Source organism: Carcharhinus amblyrhynchos, chromosome 17 (assembly GCF_965287045.1).
Source record: "Carcharhinus amblyrhynchos chromosome 17, sCarAmb.v2.hapA, whole genome shotgun sequence".
NCBI classification, from domain to species: domain Eukaryota; kingdom Metazoa; phylum Chordata; class Chondrichthyes; order Carcharhiniformes; family Carcharhinidae; genus Carcharhinus; species Carcharhinus amblyrhynchos.
This window is the reverse complement of record NC_137340.1, coordinates 48,451,977-48,471,942: the sequence shown is the minus strand read 5'-3', so window position 1 is coordinate 48,471,942 and position 19,966 is coordinate 48,451,977. Positions and strand designations below refer to the sequence as shown.

General features: G+C 41.0%; 1 protein-coding gene across 1 annotated transcript in view; it reads right to left on the bottom strand.

Annotated features, from left to right (window-relative positions):
- Window positions 1-19,966, bottom strand: part of cnnm1 (cyclin and CBS domain divalent metal cation transport mediator 1) — a 102,506-nt gene that overhangs the window by 9,151 nt on the left and 73,389 nt on the right. Inside the window, exons 8-9 of the mRNA XM_080205924.1 lie at window positions 11,996-12,094; window positions 5,938-6,054 (exon numbers count right to left, since the gene is read on the bottom strand). Coding sequence (XP_080062050.1) covers window positions 5,938-6,054; window positions 11,996-12,094 — 216 coding nt within the window. The remainder of the gene's footprint in view (window positions 1-5,937; window positions 6,055-11,995; window positions 12,095-19,966) is intronic.

Here is a 19,966-nt window from a genome sequence, read left to right as displayed (position 1 = left end):
TTGTAGGGCCACAGGGAAAAGGCAGAGGAGTAGGACTTAGTGAGTTCTACAGAGGACTGGTACAGACACAACAGGTCTATGCAATAACCATTCCATGATTCTAAAAAACCCAACTGTAATGTTGAAGCAATATTTCCTTGTTGGAACTGAATGAGACATTAAGTCCAGGTCCTGTCTGCCTGTGATTCCCAGGGACACTGAATAATCTCGTTACATCCCTGGAAGTAAAGCAGGGGGTTCTCCTTAATTCATAGCCAAGCATTACCCTGTTAATATCACCACAAAATATCAATCGGTTATCCAACTAATGATTGTATGTGAGCCATTGTAGGCAGAGACAGCTGCCTGTCTGGCAAATAGCAACTGTCAGAAGTACTTGGGTGGATAGATAGGCAGACCAATAAAGTCCATCTAGTTTGTCTTCTACTGTCCTGGTAGTTGCAAGATGTGATGATGGAGTTGTTGACTAATCATAGCCATCAATCTCCATCAATTAGTCGATAATAGACCCCAGACATGAAGTGAGATAAACTTCATTGCCAGAGAGCTATGTAAATGCCACCTGTTCTTTGCTGCACTCACCACATGGCTTTTCTCAAATTATCCATTTCCCAAAATGTGAGTGAAGCATTTTCATATGTACTGAGATACATCAAATCAATTATTTAATTGAATTTGTTTTAGAATTTACATTTATAAAGAACAGAAACAGACTGGATGGCATTGAGAGAAATGAATGGCAGGAGGGAGTGATCACATTTAAAGACATTGCGGCCGCTATGATTCATAGAAGCATAGAATCTCTACAGTAATGAAGGAGGCCATTTGGCCCATTGAGTCTGTACTCACCACAATCCCACCCAGGCCCTATTCCTGTAATCCCACATATTTACCTCGTTAATCCCCCTGACACAGGATCAATTTGTGGGTATGCCGGCGTTGGACTGGCGTAAACACAGTAAAAAGTCTGACAACACCAGGTTTTAGTCCAACCTATTTATTTGATAATATACTCACAAGCTTTCGGGGTTAGCCCCTTCGTCAGGTGAATGGAGAGTTCTGGCCTCAGACAGAGCATATAAAGCACAGACAGTTTAGAGATTACTGATTAGAATGCGAATCCTTACACCTAACCTGCTGTTCAAGACCTGAAGTGGCTGATAATGTGAGTGGAAGGAGCATTGATCACAGTTTAAAGAGATGTGTATTGTCTCCAGACAGTACAGTAAGTGAGGTTTTGCAAACCCAGGCAAGTCACGGGGGTTACAGATAGTGCGACATGAACCCAAGATCCCTGTTGAGACCGTCCTCACATGACCGTTCCGCACACATGAGGACGGTCTCAACAGGGATCTTGGGTTCATGTCGCACTATCTGTAACCCCCGTGACTTGCCTGGGTTTGCAAAACCTCACTTACTGTACTGTCTGGAGACAATACACATCTCTTTAAACTGTGATCAATGCTCCTTCCACTCACATTATCAGCCACTTCAGGTCTTGAACAGCAGGTTAGGTGTAAGGATTCGCATTCTAATTAGTAATCTCTAAACTGTCTGTGCTTTATATGCTCTGTCTGAGGCCAGAACTCTCCATTCACCTGACGAAGGGGCTAACCCCGAAAGCTTGTGAGTATATTATCAAATAAATAGGTTGGACTAAAACCTGGTGTTGTCAGACTTTTTACTGTGTTTACAGGATCAATTTGCCATGGCCAATCTACCTAACTCACACAACTTTGGATGTGGGAGGAAACCGGAGCACCCAGAGGAAACCCATGCAGACACTGGGAGAATGTGCAAACTCCACATAGACAGTGACCCAAGGCCGGAATTGAACCAGTATCCCTGGTGCTGTGAGGCAGCAGTGCTAACCAGTGTGCCACCCACTAATACCAAACCTCATAGTATCTTTACTTGCTGAACCATAGGGACTTTGTTTAGCATTTTTACCCCTTTATGGGACAAAAAGATATCTGTGCTGCACTTGCTTATCAAACATGCCAAATGATTATGCTAGTTATGAATTTATGTCACTTAATGAAGTGGTGTAAATTGTGATTACTTTTTGGCCTGACAGTTGTTGTTAAAATCAGGAACTCACTTCGTACCATTGCCCTGAATTTCAAGGATATGCGTGGACAATCTGGAGCCTGCTCCACATCAGTTTGCTTGTGGTTTCTATCAGATGACAATATTTCTCATGTACCAAACTCTCGTCAGCGCAGGAGTGAGCAAGTGCTGCATTGTGAGAGACCTTAGTGGCCTTTTGGAGAATTGCTGAACTAGCTGCTTGCCTGGTCATGTTAATTTAAAAGAGCCTGTATGTTTTGAAGAGGCAGAGCAGGGAATATCCTGGCAAACATTCATCGCTCAGCCAACACTGTTAAAAACTGATCAACTGATTCTTATTCTCACTGCTTTATGTGGCATCCTGCTGTGCAAATCGCCTGCTGTTTGCCCAAAGAGTCGTAGGGCATAACTTTCCCAGCCTGTTTGTCACGGGAATCGTAGTGGGCGGGACATGGATTACGCAAAAGTCCATTGACCTCGGGCAGGAATTTCCAGACTTGGGGAAAGCCCAGCCGGAAAATCCCATCAATAGAGTTTCACAATGCAAAAAGAGGCCCATCGCATTGAGGACAATCCCAAAAGTAGATAATTGGCTCACAAGCACAATATCCCATGAAGGTGTTCAATAATTGTGTTTAATTTTGCACGTTCCTGTGGTGAGTTCCTCTCGTTCAGACCAGTACAAATTGGTTATTTGTTCTCGCTGCCACTGGGTTTGCTATAGAAGCCTAGCAATATCTGAGCGCTGGAAAAACAATCGACACGCTGCATTTCATTCATCAAGAAATATACCTTGAACAGCAATCAGAGCAAAATAAATTTCAAAACCAAATTAAAAACACATTAACTACTTTCATGAGTTCATCAGTTTGGCAGGGAAGACAAAAAAAACCCAGAAAAGCAGATGGGGGATAAATGCATTCATACAATTTGAGTTGGATAGTTAACTTGCTTGCAGTTTGTGCAAATCAGGAACTCACAAACCAATGAAAGTCTGGGGAAGGAATTATAAAAATATTCACTACAATTCTTTTCAGAATGCATTAAGTTTCCTGCTTTGATTGGGACCCTTTAATTCTACCTCTTTCTCCCCGTCCTGCTAGTCAAGTGCCAACACTAACTGGGAACAGTTACCAAGCTCCAGAGCAGCTTCATTCACTCATTTTAACCTTCAGACTCCCCTGGGAGCTGATCCAAAGTCTATGATCATTGCAATCTTTGCTGGCAGTATGTGTGTTCTCAGGGCTAAGTAGTCCTGGATTGGCCTGTAGATCAGCTTGTAATCGTGGCCCCATCTAAATATCATTTGTGCTGTGCAGAGTGCAACAATGCCATGGGAATGAACCAAAGTGAAGCAGCTTTGAAATGACAAAGCCATTGTGGGAACTAATTTCTTCAAATTATGGGAGTACTTTTAAACAGAAAAATGCCCTCCCTTTCGCTCTATACAAGTTTCTGAAGGAAATTTCCAGCTCAAAGGCAAACACAAGTCATGGGTGGTCCCCTGACTCCCAACATCAGTAATCTCTCAAGTTAGATTAACCCCTTTGTCAGCCTACATAATAAGAATATGATTGGCCACACATGGTGCAGTACTACTGGCGGCAACAGTCACAAGTATCAGCTCTAGTTACTATCATATTGGCACTGATACATTTAACTTGTATTTGTTTTGGGCTTAAGGTTGAACTATAGTAAACTTATAATTGGTAGTTATTCTGCCTTAGTTTTAACACAATCCCCACTATCAGGGCAGCATGGGACTGTCCACCAGTACAAACCTGACATTTATAATACTAATCTCACTCATACCATCAATGCAAAATACTGAGTTCATGGCATACCAGCTTGTGGTGCACCATCCAGTAAATAGACACAAGAAAGAACATGGAGGGGGGGGGGGAAGAAAAAATAAATAGGGTGCAGGGGAAGCTTACATTAACACTGCAATCAAGTTACCACACTCCGGCATCTGTTTGGGTACTCTGAGGAAGAATTTAGCACAGCCAATGCACCTAATCGGCATGTCTTTTGAAATGTGGAGGAAACCCATGCAGACATAGGGAGAATGTGCAGATTCCGCACAGATAGTGACCCAAGCCAGGAATCAAACACAGGTCCCTTCATTCAACCCTAATGAAGGGTTGGCCTTCATTACCCTTGAAGGCCAAGGGTAATGAAGGCTATGTGAGGCTAGCCACTGTGCCTATGTGAGGCACAGTGGCTAGCCTCATATAGCCACTGAGACTTTGTGCTACCGTTTACACACAAAAAAAACCTCATCATCCGAAAGTCATGAGAACACCATCAGAACTCGAGCTAAATCAGTGCAAAAGAATTTATTGAACCATAATCACCTATGGCAACTAGGGAATTTTCACAGTAACTTAATTGTAGCGTTAATGCAAGTCTACTTGTGACGCCAATAAATAAATGTAAACTTATAGTCGGAAGGCAAGCACAGCACATACATTCAAAGATCAGATCAGTCTTGGAGGGGTTGTGCAGTGTCAAGCTGATTGGAAATGAACACAAACAGTTAACATCAGCTTAATAGAAGGTGACAGTATTTTAATTTGTCCCTTGAAATAAGTACTCAACACTGACAAGGTTGCAATTGGTTTCAGTCACATGATAGGCAAAATTTGGCCTTAATTTACCCCTTAACAACACCATATCGAATTGTCTACTTTGCAAATAAATTTAGTAAATTCAAGGTTGCGAAATGAGTTACAATTCTTCTTAATTTATAGGTAACAGGGAAACTATCCCAGCGAGAGTTTGAACATTCTCATGAAGATAGAAGAAATCGCAAACCTGTAATAATCAACTCAAACAAACAGTAACATTTAATCCAGGATTGAGGATTCACAATTCAAATGGTGTATTCTTGAGTCTGGCTTCAGACCAAACCTCAACTGTTAATCTCTGCTTGATGTAACTGTCACGGCTCATAACAAGAACACCCGAACTGAGGCAAGGATAAAGCTCTCAGGCCTGGCCACTGATCTAAGCAGGGTGCAGAGGTCGTTAAAGTAAAAGTTTATTTATTAGTGTCATAAATAGGCTTACATTCACACTGCAACGAAGTTAGTGAAAATCTTCTAGTTGCCACACTCCAGCACCTGTTTGGGTACACTGAGGGAGAATTTAGCATGGCCAGTACACCTAACCAGCACGTATTGCAGACTGTAGGAGGAAACCGGAGCACCCGGAGGAAACCCACGCAGACACGGGGAGAACGTACAGGCTGCACACAGACAGTGACCCAAGCTGGGAATCGAACTTGAGTTCCTGGTGCTGAGAGGCAGCAGTGCTAATCACTGTGCCACCGAGCTGGGATTGAGGGCAGTTGAGGAACGACGTGGGTTTGGGTGCTAAATTGACAGTGGTTCATTCAGTGAGCATGGAGTCAACTTGGGTCAGTCTTAATAAGCAAAGGCATAAAGGGCAGGTCTAACTTGACCCTTGGTTAGGGGTAAGCTGGGGAAAAAGAAACAGCTCCGATTAGCAGCGAGAACAAATTCACACAATACATTTCAATTTGAAAGAAGAATTGTAGATAATTCAGTTGAGCCAACTGGCCTATTCCTGTGCTGCTGTACACACAATGTAATAAGGTGCTAGGATAGATTGTTGAAATGGTTAGTATAAACGGGTTAAAAAAAAATTTGGTCATGTTTTAGAAAAGGGCAATGAAGGTTATGATGGAGTTTTGAGTCTAATGGTCTGTTTCTGTTCTGAAAAATGCTCATTTTCTCTCTCCAGAATCCAGCTCAGAATCTCCACTTACTATAGTCATAATACGTATATTGCATTTCAGAGGCAGACTTTTTTTTCTTAAATAACATTAGCAGTTGCACTAACTTAGTTTCCTCAGGAGCTTTTTGCCAAGTGTTTCTTCTGAACTGCTAAGTGAGGTGCTGTTTTTCTGCTCTGGGTTGTTGACCTCAGGATCAATGTTTAAGCCAGTGTTTTCATCATCTGCAAATAAACAGAAAATTAACTCACAGGAATGCCGCTGAAAGGGTAAAGATCTCTGATGTAGTTAGTAGAAATCTTTAACTCATTAAAGAAAGGGCTTTGAAATACTTTCAGTTTCTTGCCCGTTATTTCCACAGAGCCTTTCTTAAGTATCTTCCTTTCACTCCATCATTCTTTTGCTTGTTTCTAGCACGCGCTGTGTGCCAGTACAGGAAACAGACAGAAGAACTGCTCGTGAGACTCAGGATAAAAGAGCGTGAGGAGAGTGGTGGACACATGGGATAAGAGAGCATGAATATTTTACAAATTAAAAAGTTAAAAACCAGCTTTTTTTTTAAACACCAAAACAAAATAGGGATGAAGGGCCAGGTGATGTGTTGTTCCTGCATGACGTGGGAGCTAGTGGACCCCAATGTGATTCCTACTGAGCACATCTGTGGTTTCTCGGGGAACTGCAGCTCAGAGCTGATGAGCTGGAGTCTGCACTTCAGATTCTGTGACACATCAGTAAGGGGAAGGATTATAGTCATAGTTGGAGATAGTAGAGAATAGACACAGTTCTCTGTAGGCAGGATCTAGAGTTTCAAAGGCAGTATTGCCTGCCCAGTGCCAGGGCTTGTGACATCTGCTCTGGATTGGAGAGGAGCTTGCAGTGGGAAGGGGAGGATCCAGTGGTCGTGGTCCATGTAGGTACTAATGTCATAGGTGGAACAAGCAAGTAGGTTCTGTGAGGCAGTTTGATGAGTTAGGCACCAAATTTAAAGAACAGAACCACCTACATTTATAATCTCTAGATTGTTACATGAGCCACGTGCAAATGGACAAAATGAAATGATTACATGGCTCAGGGATTGGTGTGGGAGAAGTGGGTGTTGGTCGGTGGGACATTGGCATCAGGACTGGGGAAAGTGGGGGCTACATCGGAACCATGCTGGGACCAGTGATCTTGTGGAGCACATAACTAACGAAGTAGAGAGGCCTTTAAACTAAAGAGTGGGTCAGGGTTCAGTTGCTGAAAAATTAGGGAGCCAAAGTTAAAGGTAGGAGTGCAGGTTAATGATCAGTCTGAGTGTCAACAGAAAACTACAGGTAGGGATAGATCATATGAACATTATATTACAGCAAGGACTCATACAAGAGCCCTAACTAGGAGGGGGAGGTTTAAAAAATCAAGGACATATGAGGGAGGGGTGGCACAGTCTTGAGAGGAGGAACTTGACTGTCATAGTGTGACAGACTGGGGCAGGAAGTGTAAACTAAAACATGCTTCAAATAGCAAATTCAGAGTTGTTATCAATTGTAAATAATCAAAGCTAAATGTTTTTTGATATTTTTGCAACAAGATAGATGAGTTGATAACATAGCTTGCAACATATGAGTATGATGTATTAGCTATTACAGAAACATGGTTGCAAGGTGACCAGGACAGGGTGCTCAACATTCCAGGGTATACAATGTTCCAAAAGAACAGACCAAACTGTAAGGGAGGTGGGGTACCACTGTTAATCAAGGAAGGTTTCAAACAGTGCTGAGTCGTGATATAAAGGCAGTAAATAGTGATATAGAATTGGTTTGGGTTAAAATGACGAAAAGCAGGGGAAGGAAGACAAAGGTTGGAGTAGTCCATAGATCCCCAAAATGTGACCTCTCAAAGTCAGAGCACAAATGGGGAAATATTAAGGTCATAGTTGAAAGGAACTGCAATTATCATGGGAGATTTTAATCTGCATATTGACTGGACAAACCAGCAAGTGTCTCATAGAAGAAGAATTTCTTGGGGATTGCTTTTTAAGAGCAGTACATTGTGGAATATACCTGGGAATGGGCTATTTCAGATTTGGTTTGTTGGAATGAAGAAGGATTAATGAGGGATCTTGTGGTCAAAGATCTCCTAAGGGGTAATGACTAAATATGATAGAATCCCATATTCAAACAGCTGGTCCGAAATGCTCTGCAGGAATTTATCCCAATCAAAAAACGAGGGATTCTACAAGAAAAAGGCAAAATCCATGGTTAACAAAGGAGGTCATGGAAATGTTAAATTGAAGAGCAGGATATACAAAGTGGCAATGGGTAGTGCTAGACCAGAGGACTGGGAAGTTTTAAGGATCCAGCAGCAAAAAACTATAAAGCTCTAAGAAGAGAGAAAATGAATTTTGAGAGAAAACTTGCAGCATCAAAACAAACAGGATGAGTTTCTATGGCTATAAATAGGAAGCAGGAGGCTAAGATAAATGTGGGACCTCTACTGAATGTGAATTGATAGCAATGAGATGGGAGATATGTCATAAAAAAATTTTTGCCTCAGTCTTCACTGTGGAAGACATCGCAAATATTCCTAAAATAGTAGATGTGCTGATTTCAAATGGCATAGTAGAACTTACAAAAAATCAAGCCATTAGAGTATTAGAGAAGCTCAAGGGGCTAAAGGCAGACAGGTCGCCAGGACCTGATGAAATGCACATTAGAGTTTTAATGGAGGTGGCTGCAGAGATAGTCGCAGATCACAGGTATAAGATGAGAGGCGGTAGATTTAAAACTAAGATGAGGAGAACGACATTTCACAGAGGGTGATGAATTTATGGAACTCGCTGCCCTATAGAGCTGTGGAGTCTGAATCATTGAATGGTTTCAAGGGGGAGATAAACATATTTCTAATTTAAAAAAGGCGAAGGAGTGATATGGGGAACAGGTAGGGAGGTGGATTTGAGACCAGGAAGAGATTAGTTATGATCAGATTGAATGGCAGAGCAGGGTTGAAGGGCTGAATTTGCCTCCTTCCGCTCTTAATTCCTATGACCCATTGATTGAAATTTTTTGTAACTCGCTAAATTCCGGGAGGGTACCAAAAGAATGGAAAATAGCCAATGTGATCAGCTTGTTCAAAAAGGGTGAAAGGCAGAAGGCAGAGAGCTATAGGCCAGTTAGTTTAACATCTATGATTGGCAAGATTCTGACATCAATCAAAGAGGAAATAGCCAACCATTTAAAAAAGCTGAATATAATCAAACTTAGTCAAAAGGTCTTATGAGGGGTGAATCAGGTTTGACAAATTTGCTTGAAATCTTTGAGGATTTAACAGGGAAAGTAGATAGATGGGAACCTGTAGATGTAGTGTATTTAGATTTCCAAAAGGTATTTGACAAGACGCTGGATACAAGGTTGGTTCATAAAGTAAAAGCCCATGGAACTGGAGGGAGTGCATTAGCATGGATTGAAAACTAGCTGTCGCATTGAAAGCAGAGTTGGAAGAAGTGAGTCCTTTTCTGAGTGGAAGGATTAACATCATGACTGGTGGAGTACCACAGGGATCAGTTCTTGGGCCACAACTGTTCACTTTCTACATTAATGACCTGGAGGAAGGAACAGAATGTAAGGTTTCCAAGTTTGCTGATGAAACAAAGATAGGTGGAAGGGCATGTTGTGATGAGGATACTGTGATTCTGCAATGGGAAATTGGTAGACTGGGTGACTGGGTGAAAAGCTGGTAAATGGAATTTAATGTGGGGAAGTATGAGATCATGCACTTCAGAAGGAGGAATCAGAAAGCAGGTTATTACCTGAATGGAGAGAGACTGCGGGTGAGTGAAGTACAGAGGGGTCTGGTTGTTCTAATGCATGGATCACAAAAAGCTAGCAGGCAGGGCCAGCAAGTGGTTAAGAAGGTAAATACTATTTTGGCCTTATTGCAAAGGGGTTAGAGTTTAAAAATAGGGAGGTTTTGTTGCAATTGTGCAGGGTGTGGCCATGGCCTCACTGTGTCCGGTTTTGATCCCCTTATCTTAAGTAGGATATAGTAATTTTGGAGGCAGTCTAAAGGAGATTCATAAGAACGTAAGAAATAGGAGCAGGAGTAGGCCATCTAGCCCCTCGAGCCTGCCCCACCATTTAATAAGATCATGGCTGATCTGTCGTGGCTCAGTTCCACATTCCCTCCCACTCCCCATAACCCTTAATCCCCTCGCTTATCAAAAACCTATCAACCCGCGTCTTAAAAATATTTAGCGAGGCAGCCTCCACCACTTCAACGGGCAAAGAATTCCAGAGATTCACCACCCTTTGAGTGAAGAAGTTCCTCCTCAACTCCGTTCTAAACCGCCCCCCCTTTATCTTGAGGCTGTGCCCCCTAGTCCTACTGTCCTTTCTGAGCAGGAAGAGTCTCTCCACCTCTATCCTATCCATCCCATTCATCATCTTATATGTCTCAATGAGATCTCCCCTCATTCTTCTAAACTCTAACGAGTACAAGCCTAGTTTATTCAGCCTCTCCTCATAGCTCAACCCCCTCAACTCCGGTATCAGCCTAGTAAACCTCCTCTGCACTCCCTCCAAGGCCAAAATATCCTTGCGTAAGTGCGGCGACCAAAATTCCTGGGATGAGAGCGTTGTCCTATCAAGAGAGACTTAATAGTCTGGGTCAATATTTCTTGGAGTTTAGAAGAAGGATGAGTGACCTTTTTCAAACATACAAGATCCTGAAGGGGGCTGACAGAGTTTTTGGTGATAAAGGCAAAATACTGCAGATGCTGGAATCTGAAACAAAAGCAGAAAATGCTGGAAAATCTCAGAGCTGCTCAGGGCCAACATTGAGTCTGGATGACCTTTTGTCAGAGTTGTGAGATGGTAGATGGGTAAATGGAGAAATGTTTTCACTAGTGGGAGAGTCTCGAACAAGAGGACACAGCTATAAGATAAATGGCCGATCATTTAAAACTGAGGTGCGTAGAAATTTCTTCTCACAGAAGATGGTGAATCTCTGGACTTCTCTGCCTCAAAGGGAGGTGGAGGCTGGATCATTAGAAATATTTAAAGTGGAGTGGATAAAGATTTGATAGATGGAGGAATAGAAGGTAATGGGGAAACAGCACAGAAAAGAAGTTGAGGCCAGCATAGATCAGCCATGATTGTATTGAAAGACGGAGCAGGATTGAAGAGCCTGGTGGCCTAATCCTACTTTTATTTCTTGTGCTCTCATCTGATGCCACTGTGGTTCCTGAGTTTATGGTTAAGGAATACGAGAGAGTGCTGTGCCATCGGATGACATCAGCAATCTTCTAAAGCAAAATTCCCCAGCCCCAACCACTTTTCTCCACTGGGCTCTCATTTGAGCCATCACTTCAGAGGATGCTGGCAGACTACTGATCCCCTCCCCAAGAAACCTTCTCTTTGTGCAACACATTGAGTTTTGGCAGATTACTGACTGTGGATTGGGAGGGAGTCATAGCTGAATCCAGTTCTGCTCTCACCTGATAATACACTTTCTCCCGTGGGCCACTGAAGGTGATAAAGAGTGGGGACTCCTAGTTAAGTCCATACCCTTACAACCAAGGATGCTGGCCCCAATTATTGTGTTCCTTCTCTTCTCCCAGTTGGTTTGAATGAATGCAAAGCCCAAGTACTTTTTCAGTCATATATCATAAATATTTACCCACTAAGCCATCAGGGAAGGTCTCGCTCAGCAATTTAGTTTCTCCTCTAGCAGAATCATGTGTTACCTTTGTGGATGTTTCCTCTGAGATTTGATCTCTGTGGGATTAGGCATCTACATGATTCATGGTTATCTGAAGTTAGGACAGGAATAATCTTGACTCTCCCACCCCTTGGCTCTCCCCAACCTCTTTAATATCTGCGTCTCCAGTGTCCTGCAGTTGTTTGGATTGAGACACTTCCCAGAACATAACAAAACCTACCCCAGGTAGGCATGTATCATAATCCCTGATTTATTAGGGAACACAATGGTGAAAGGCTGATTACGAGTAGAAATTCCAGAGATCCATGAGGCATACTCAACCTACTCATTGCCCCATGAACCTTGTCTCCTATTTTGTTAGTTCGTAAGGACCAGACTGCTGAGTTTAGCACTCTCTCTCTCAAACTGGTTTGAAGGTTTATACTTTGTCTGCATTAGTTGCCAGATATTTATTGTTAAAGAAACACTTACGTAGTTTAATTTTGGATCCAGTCATATCCGAGTTATTTATTGCATCTACTCCTAAGGAAAATAGTTCACTTGGGCTTTTCAGTCCATCTGACTTGCTGCCTGTAAGTGAGACATAAAGCTGAGCAACTGAAAAATACTTCATTTCAACATTTTTCTTAAAAAACAGGCAACTATGAAAAGAAAATACACAGGTACAACACATTCAGACGACACAAAATTGGAGTCCATTGCAAGACCACATGAGTTAAACGCAAATAAGAAAGACACAGCAAAGATAGCTTACCATACAGAACACCGAATACAAAAGATTAATTGTTCAAACGCCAGCCAAAAGTTGTTGGATTGTACTCTGTTGGATTAATAGTGTGTTCATTTACTCTCACCATTAAATGTTCTCTTAACAACAAACTGCTGACCATCTATAGTAAGCTTTTGTAACCGACAGAAGTAATGGAACAATGTCATAAAGCTATGAAACTTCGGCCGTCAGCTGAAATGTGGTCCTCTTCTTAAACCCTCTGCCTACCGCCACTTTAGTGGCAAAACTATTCAAACCCTGTCACTATTGTCACCATCACTGGCTGGCAGGCTTTTCCATGCTACATTCAGAAGAGGAAGGAGAAGCAGGAGGACAATGAAAAGAACAATGTAAAGATCCACCTGGGTCCATACCCTGTACAGACGAATTCCCTCACTTTAACTGTTTGTTAAAGTCCATACTATTATTCAGCCCATTCTTTGTGATCTACCTGCAAAATTGCAACATTGTAAGGAGGGACCATGGTATTCATATTCAGTAGATGGGTCCTTAGAGCAGTCTTCCCCTTCTTCAGCTGAACAGCCATGAAAAGTGGGATTATGTAAAATCCCTATTTCTGTCAGCATCTCACTGATGGACAAGCAATGAATGAAGATGCATGAGAAATGAAATCTATAAGGATGGTTATAAAATAGCTCAGGATGGTATTATGAATGCCACTGCATTATAGTAACACTATTTAACCTGTGTACTGTGGAATATGTTTACGAGGAGAGAAAATGTGACCTTCCTATTTTACTCATCAAGAAACTGAATGATCCAACAATCTTACCATCCACTGATGACTAAAAAAAATTAATTGCAGCCATCATTTAACCTGTTAGGAGCAGTAGAATGTTGTCAACAATGGTCAACTCTGCTGCCTCACAGCACCAGGGGCCAGGTTTAATTCCAGCCTCGGTTGACTGTATGGAGTTTGCATATTCTCCCGTCTGCATGGGTTTTGTCCAGGTGCTTCACTTTCCTCCCACAGTTCAAAGGTGTGCAGGTTAGATGGATTGGCCATGGAAAATTGCCCGTTAGTGTCAGGGGGATTAGCAGAGTAAATATATGGCGTCACGGAGGTAGGGTTTGGTTGGAATTGTGGTCGGTGCAGACTCGATGGGCCAAATGGCCTCCTTTTGCACTGTAAGGATTCTATGATTGTAGATCTATTTCCTCCAATTTCTGCACATTCGTTGAATGTCTTAATTGTACTTTATTCTAGCTATATTCCCCAAAAGGCAGTGGAGGAGATCACTGAAAGACAGTTAGATAGATTCTTGATTAACAAGGGCTGAAAGGGTCTCAGTTGGAGGTGGGGAGTGCAAATGTGGGTTTGAGATTGCAATCAGATCAGCTGTGATTTTGTTGAATGCAGGAGCAGACTTGAGGGGCTGAGTAGCCTACTCCTGCTCCTAATTCGTATGTTTGAATGGGTTTCCACTTTGGTGACATTGTGTTTAATAAATTGTGTTTAAATAAATATGATCCAAACTGCAGGACTTGTAAGTCAATGGCAACTTTTCATAACACAATCCAACATGTCACCATAACTTAAAACAGCACAAATTTGAAGGGGAAAATCAATTATTTTACTGGCCCAGAGCTCATTTTGAGTGCTTTTAGAGGACAGTAGGATAGTGCAAGTCGGTGAAGGGAAGGTAAAATGATATTGCTTTGAACATCTCAGTTGTTTCTTTTTACATGTATATTTAACTGCTACAATGTGAATAATTTAACTGTGTTCATTGTTAAAACACAATTTAATTTAAAAGTATTCATCGGAACTCAATAATTTTGTAGTTTACCTGTCTGGGGAAGCACACTATGTCAGAAACAAATGGCATGGGCAGGGAATTGACCTACTGCATTTCAACAGTTGTTTCAGATGTCCTGTGTGAACCACAAGAGAAAATAACACCAACAAAACAGATGCAACAAAAAAGCATGCAGGAATTTGGAGAATGAGAAACTGCAGCAGAAAGTTCTGGTCTAATGCTTTGTAAACATGTACTTGGACAAAACAGACATGTGGTTTATTCCATTTATCTGTCTAAAATATCAAGCATTTTTTCACTGACCAAACTAGTGATTTAAAGTACCGGTGATGGCTGATCTGTACCTGGCGTATCATTGCTAACAATCACCTGGTGATGTCTGGTTTGTACCTGGTATATCATTGCTAACAATCACCACAACCACTAATTCATGAATTTTGCAAATTGGGTCACGTAATAAAGTGAATGGTTACAATTTCCTGGATAAAGTAGCAGCATTAAAAAGATGGGGCTCATGAACAGTGTTGGCATAATATTTGCATGAAACATAAATTTGAAGGTCAAGAATACAGTAACTGGTCTTGTGTTCCAATAAAAAGCAAATACAAAGACTGTTTGCAATGAGAACAGCAGCATTATATCTTAATGGTTCAGTTAGTGACTATACAACTTGATGATTTAATGGTCTGCACACATTGAAGGAGCCCCAAAGTCAATCACTTGATGAATACCAGTGTCATTGTAGAAATGTTACAAATGTCCAGGTAGACAACAAGGTTTGTGGGAATGCTGGGGATGAGGAGAAATACAGCCAGGTTTCCCATGTCTGTTCAATAGCCCATAACAGCTGCTAGAAGGTACATACATTTGCACATTATGTTGAGACAGAATTGGGCTCAGCAATAATAGCCACCTCTGCACCACTGTTTAATAGCAGCTACTGTTACTATCTAACTGACATATGAAGAATGGCCAGTTTGGGTAAAGCACTGATGCGCTGCCAGCATCCATACAACCAAGTATCCTGTCACTACTCTCAGGAAAGAACATGGGAAAATTAGGAGTTGGAAGGAAATAAAAGTATCGTACATCTACACTTAATATTGTTGCTCTAATTCTTGGTACAAAGGCGGTCTAGGACTACAGCTGAGGGGTGCTCTAAACTTTGAGGCAGTCGCCACAGAGATGCAATGAGGAAAGGCTGCTGTCTAGGGTCTTTCAGCCGGAAATTGTATCAAACTCCTTGGGCTGTATGAGTCATACTGAATGTACAGAGTAAATATTGCATGTGTCATAATTATATTGAAGCACCACAGTGTGCAACATGACTTAGAAAATCTGAATATCGCGGCACTTTGTGATGGCTGTTTTGAATGTTCTACAATGTTATTTTAGATATTTTGTGACTAAAGTATATTTTTGCAAAATTAAATTCTTGGTACAAAGAGGTTAAATGTGCACAAAGACAGACAAATACGTACAATTAAATACTGCAGTAGGAAAGATTTATGATTAACTGATTTGAAAATATCACTGGAAGGAATATATTAAAAAGTGTTGACAACAATAAAAGGGAAAGGCACAGCAATCTAAAAACAAGCTGCAAATAAAATTGGCAGGTTTAGTGACAACATTCACAATGCATAAATCATGCAGTTAAAGTTTATCTAAATAAACTTGAAACTAAAGGCACAAAATAATGAACAATTGCAAACAAGTGTTGGCAAATGCTGTAATCTGCAGTTTTATTCCAAGTCAGTAGTACTGCATCCAAATACTGCTTGAAAATCTCAACATCATCAGATAACGTCTTGCTTGCAAGGAAAAATCCCTCCAGATAAACCTTAAGTAGTTGTCGGATTTAATATGGACAACGACAAGGGCAAGCGGATGGAAGCATTGCAAGATATCACCCCAGGGTAGTTACAGGAGGATTTTCCTGGTAAAAGTGACTTCCTACATTTTTTTTTCCCCCCAGTCGAACTGTTCAGCACAGTTCATCTGTTCACCTGCAGTCATTAATGTTGGCAGATAGGAGTGGACAACCTCAGTGATGTTTGTTAATATATGTTTCTTTATTATTTGAGCCAGAGATGTTTTAAATGATCTAGTATTTCAAATTATGCAACTGAAGTAAAACAGTACCAGGGACATTTTCTCGGTTCAAGTCCAATTTGAATTATTCGACAATTCAAGTTGAAATTCAATTTGAGTTCAAGAGTAGATTGTATCGTTAACTTTTCACCTTCCAATGAGTAAATGGCCTCTTTGTTGGCTTGCAGCACATATACTAAGCAAATGTTTTGGGAAAACAAATCCTAGGCACACTGCTTTAATCATCTTAGAAGCCACCATTTATGAAGCTTGCCATTTTTTAATTAATTTAGACCAGAAAACGGCAATGCCATTGGAGAAATCTATATCCCCCTCACCTCCCCCCACCCCCCCAAAACACTTTCATTCCGAAATGAAAATATTTTACGGTATTCAGTTCTTCAGATCATTTTTGAAAAAGCTGCAGTATTTCAAAGTATCAAATTCTGGTTAAATTGAGATGTATCCTTTGATGTCTATGCTGAATTACTGCTGCCCCACCCACAATCTTTTTACTAAATGTAAACATTAGAATATTATGCTAGCCCCACTACTCAAATTTTAAGTCTTTAAAAAGTACCAGCTTTTATATGCTGCCAGTTCATGTCACCATGGAACATTCCTGGCATCACTGGAGCCTCCCTTTTCATTCCAGCTTTATGTAACATTATTCTCAAAGTGTAATAATCATGAATACGGGAAACCCTGATAAAGCAGTGATGAATGTAAGCAAAGGCATATCCCAATTAGATTGCCAGTAATTTCATCATGTGTAGCCACCACTACGCAAAAACTGGTCACTAAAGACCATACCAATCACAATTGAAAGGGGTAGAGTTCAAGGATTGGGAAGTCTTGGTCTTTGAATTCTTTTTATTTGGGTGTTTAGAAGTTCCACAGGACATCCCAAAACATATTTCCTTCACTTTTCCTCCATTAATGCCCATGACTATTTCCCTTTCTTTCCCATGATCTACACTTTCAAAATCGCCTTCAATTGTAAGGCCTTTTGTTGTAATCCATCTTTTCTTCCTTTGTTTCAAACCCCCAAATCTCTGGTTTCATTCGCTTCCCAGGTGTCTTCACCAGCTCAGCTGAATCCTGCAGGTAAAACTGGCCCTATCCCTAACAGATACCTCATGTGAAACCCTTTCATAGAATTGTGCAGCACAATAGAAGGCCATTCAACCCACTGCATTTTTGGTGATTCTTTGAAGGAACAATCCAATTCTACCTACTATCCCTCTGGATTTTCAAGTATCTATTCCTTTTTGGAAGTTACTACTGAATCTTTTTGCATCACTCTTTCAGGAAATGTATTGCAGATCACAAAGATTTGCTGCTGAAAATTTTTTCTCTTGTCCCCTCCACTTGTTTTGCCAATTTTATTTAATTGGTGTCCTCTGGCGAATGAGCCAACCTGCAAATGGAAATCTCCTTATTTACTCAGTCAAAACTTGCCAAAACTTCAAACACAATGAAACTCCCCTTGACCTTCTCTGCTCCAAGAAACACAACTGCAGCTTCCCCCAGTATCTCCATTTTATTCCTCATACCATTCTGGTAAACCTCCTCTGCATTCACCCCTAGGCCTTTCTACATGTGCACCCTACATTGAAATCTCTCCCTTCTTTACCTCTTGGGTACCGACGAGCAGCAATTTGTTAAAAAGAAAGGCACATTCATATGTTCAATTAAATAAGTATATTAAGTTCACTTGCAAGATCCTAACATATAAAACATTGTCCCAGAATGTGCTGGAGCAGGACATGTGCAACACGTCCTTTCAGCTAGAAAGTTATTGTGCTGAAAATTGCTGGAAATGAGAGGTGATAATGCAATGGAATATCTTGAGGAATGGGACCAACTGTCTATCTTTTTAACCAATGCTATTTAAGGACTGAGAAAGAGAGAGGAATGATGGAGAATGAAAAAAAACACGAATTTGAGTGAAATCAATGAAAGAAAAACAGAGGGAGAGAAAGAGAAGATTAAAAGAAAGGAAAAGAAAGAAAAAAATTTAAAGACTCCTAACATTAAATTTCCAAGTTTCAACTCTTTCTCGGTCAGAGTAATTGATTAGCATTGCAAGAACATAAATTTCATCTTTAAAAGAACGATACATTGTTAATTACACATCTGGACTCTGGGAGGCAAATTTGCTCGATAATTAACGATGTACAGATGCAACAATTTTTGAAAATCACAGAAAAGTTGAGGGCAAGCTGCTATTTTTGCAAGGCTAATGGCTGCATTAAGCAATCTGTGAGAATTTGCAACTCTTGGGATACTACCTCCTTGCCACAATTTGCTGGCCATTTACACTTTCAATAGCAGGATATGCATTAAACTCAACATTATTTCACCAGTAAATTCGGGGCCATTCTCCCCCCTTCTCTTATTCCCACTCTAATTTTGAAAATGCTCAATTTCTCTTTAGACTTTCTTGGGACACAGGCTGCTTCAGTGTTTGGGAGAGGGTTCCCAGGCAACTCACCTTCTGCACTCTCCAAAATTACCACTTCTCAAATCACACCTCCTTTTGTCATCGCATTGCCGGAGGTTGAAAACTTGAACAATAAAATATAAATGGGCTGTTGCCCAATAGCCCAGTGTTCATATCAAACCATCCACAATATACAACCAGTAGTAGATTGGGTAACAAAGCTTTCATAATTAATAAGTTTCTGCCACCCTGATTAGAACTGGTTCTGAAGTGTATATGAGGGCAGCATGGTGGCACACTGGTTAGCACCGCTGCATCACAGCGCCAGGAAAGCAGGTTCGATTCCTAGTTTGGGTCACTGTCTATGTGGAGTTTGCACATTCTCCCCGTGTCTGAGTTTCCTCTGGGTGCTCCAGTTTCTTCCCACTCTCCAAAGATGTGCAGGTTAGGTGGATTGGCCATGCTAAATTACCCCTTGGTGTCAGGGGGACTAGATACGATAAATGCATGGGGTTACGGGGATAGAGCCTGGGTGGATTGTGGTCAGTGCAGGCTTGATGGCCGAATGGCCTCCTTCTGCACTGTAGGGCTCTATAATTCTATGATTTAATCAAAAACTACTACCTTTGAAGATTGACATCTCTCTTGTTAGTTCTCATTCATTTACCCGAAATGAATCAACTTCATCTAACTTCAAATGAATTAACTTCAAGAGTAAAAGTAAAATTCTTCAGAAGCTGGAAATTGGAAATAAAGAGAGAAAATGCTGGGAAACACTAAACAGGTTAGGCAGCATCTGTGGGGAGATAAACAATTAACATTTCAAGTCAATGGTCTTGCATCAGAACTGAAACCCAAGTTAAAGAACCATTACCTTCACATATAATTAATGGCTTGGAGACCTTGTCTTTGCACTGAGATTCCAACAGCATTACCAGATTTCTAATCACATCACATAGAATAGTAGTGTAGATCACTTAAAACATTGACCCTGTAGGGGTATCGAGTTCAGTAGAGGGATAGGTTAATGCCCCCATTTTAATTAAATGTCTATTCTCAATTGAGCCACCATCTTGACACACCAAGTAGAGGTGTGACATTTTTCCACTGACAGCAACAAAATATCATACAGTCAGGGACTCGGCCATGTACGAATGAATGTACAATCAATCAATAACACATTTAATGAAAAGGGAAGAGTGCAGACCGTATGGTCCTCTCAGCTGGTTATACAATAGGGAAAAAAGTAAGAAATGGAAAGGTAAAAATACTCAGAATGTCTATTGACACCACTGTCGCTATCAATGAGCTGACCAAGGGCAGGATTTACAGATATCAGATTTATGGCCAAA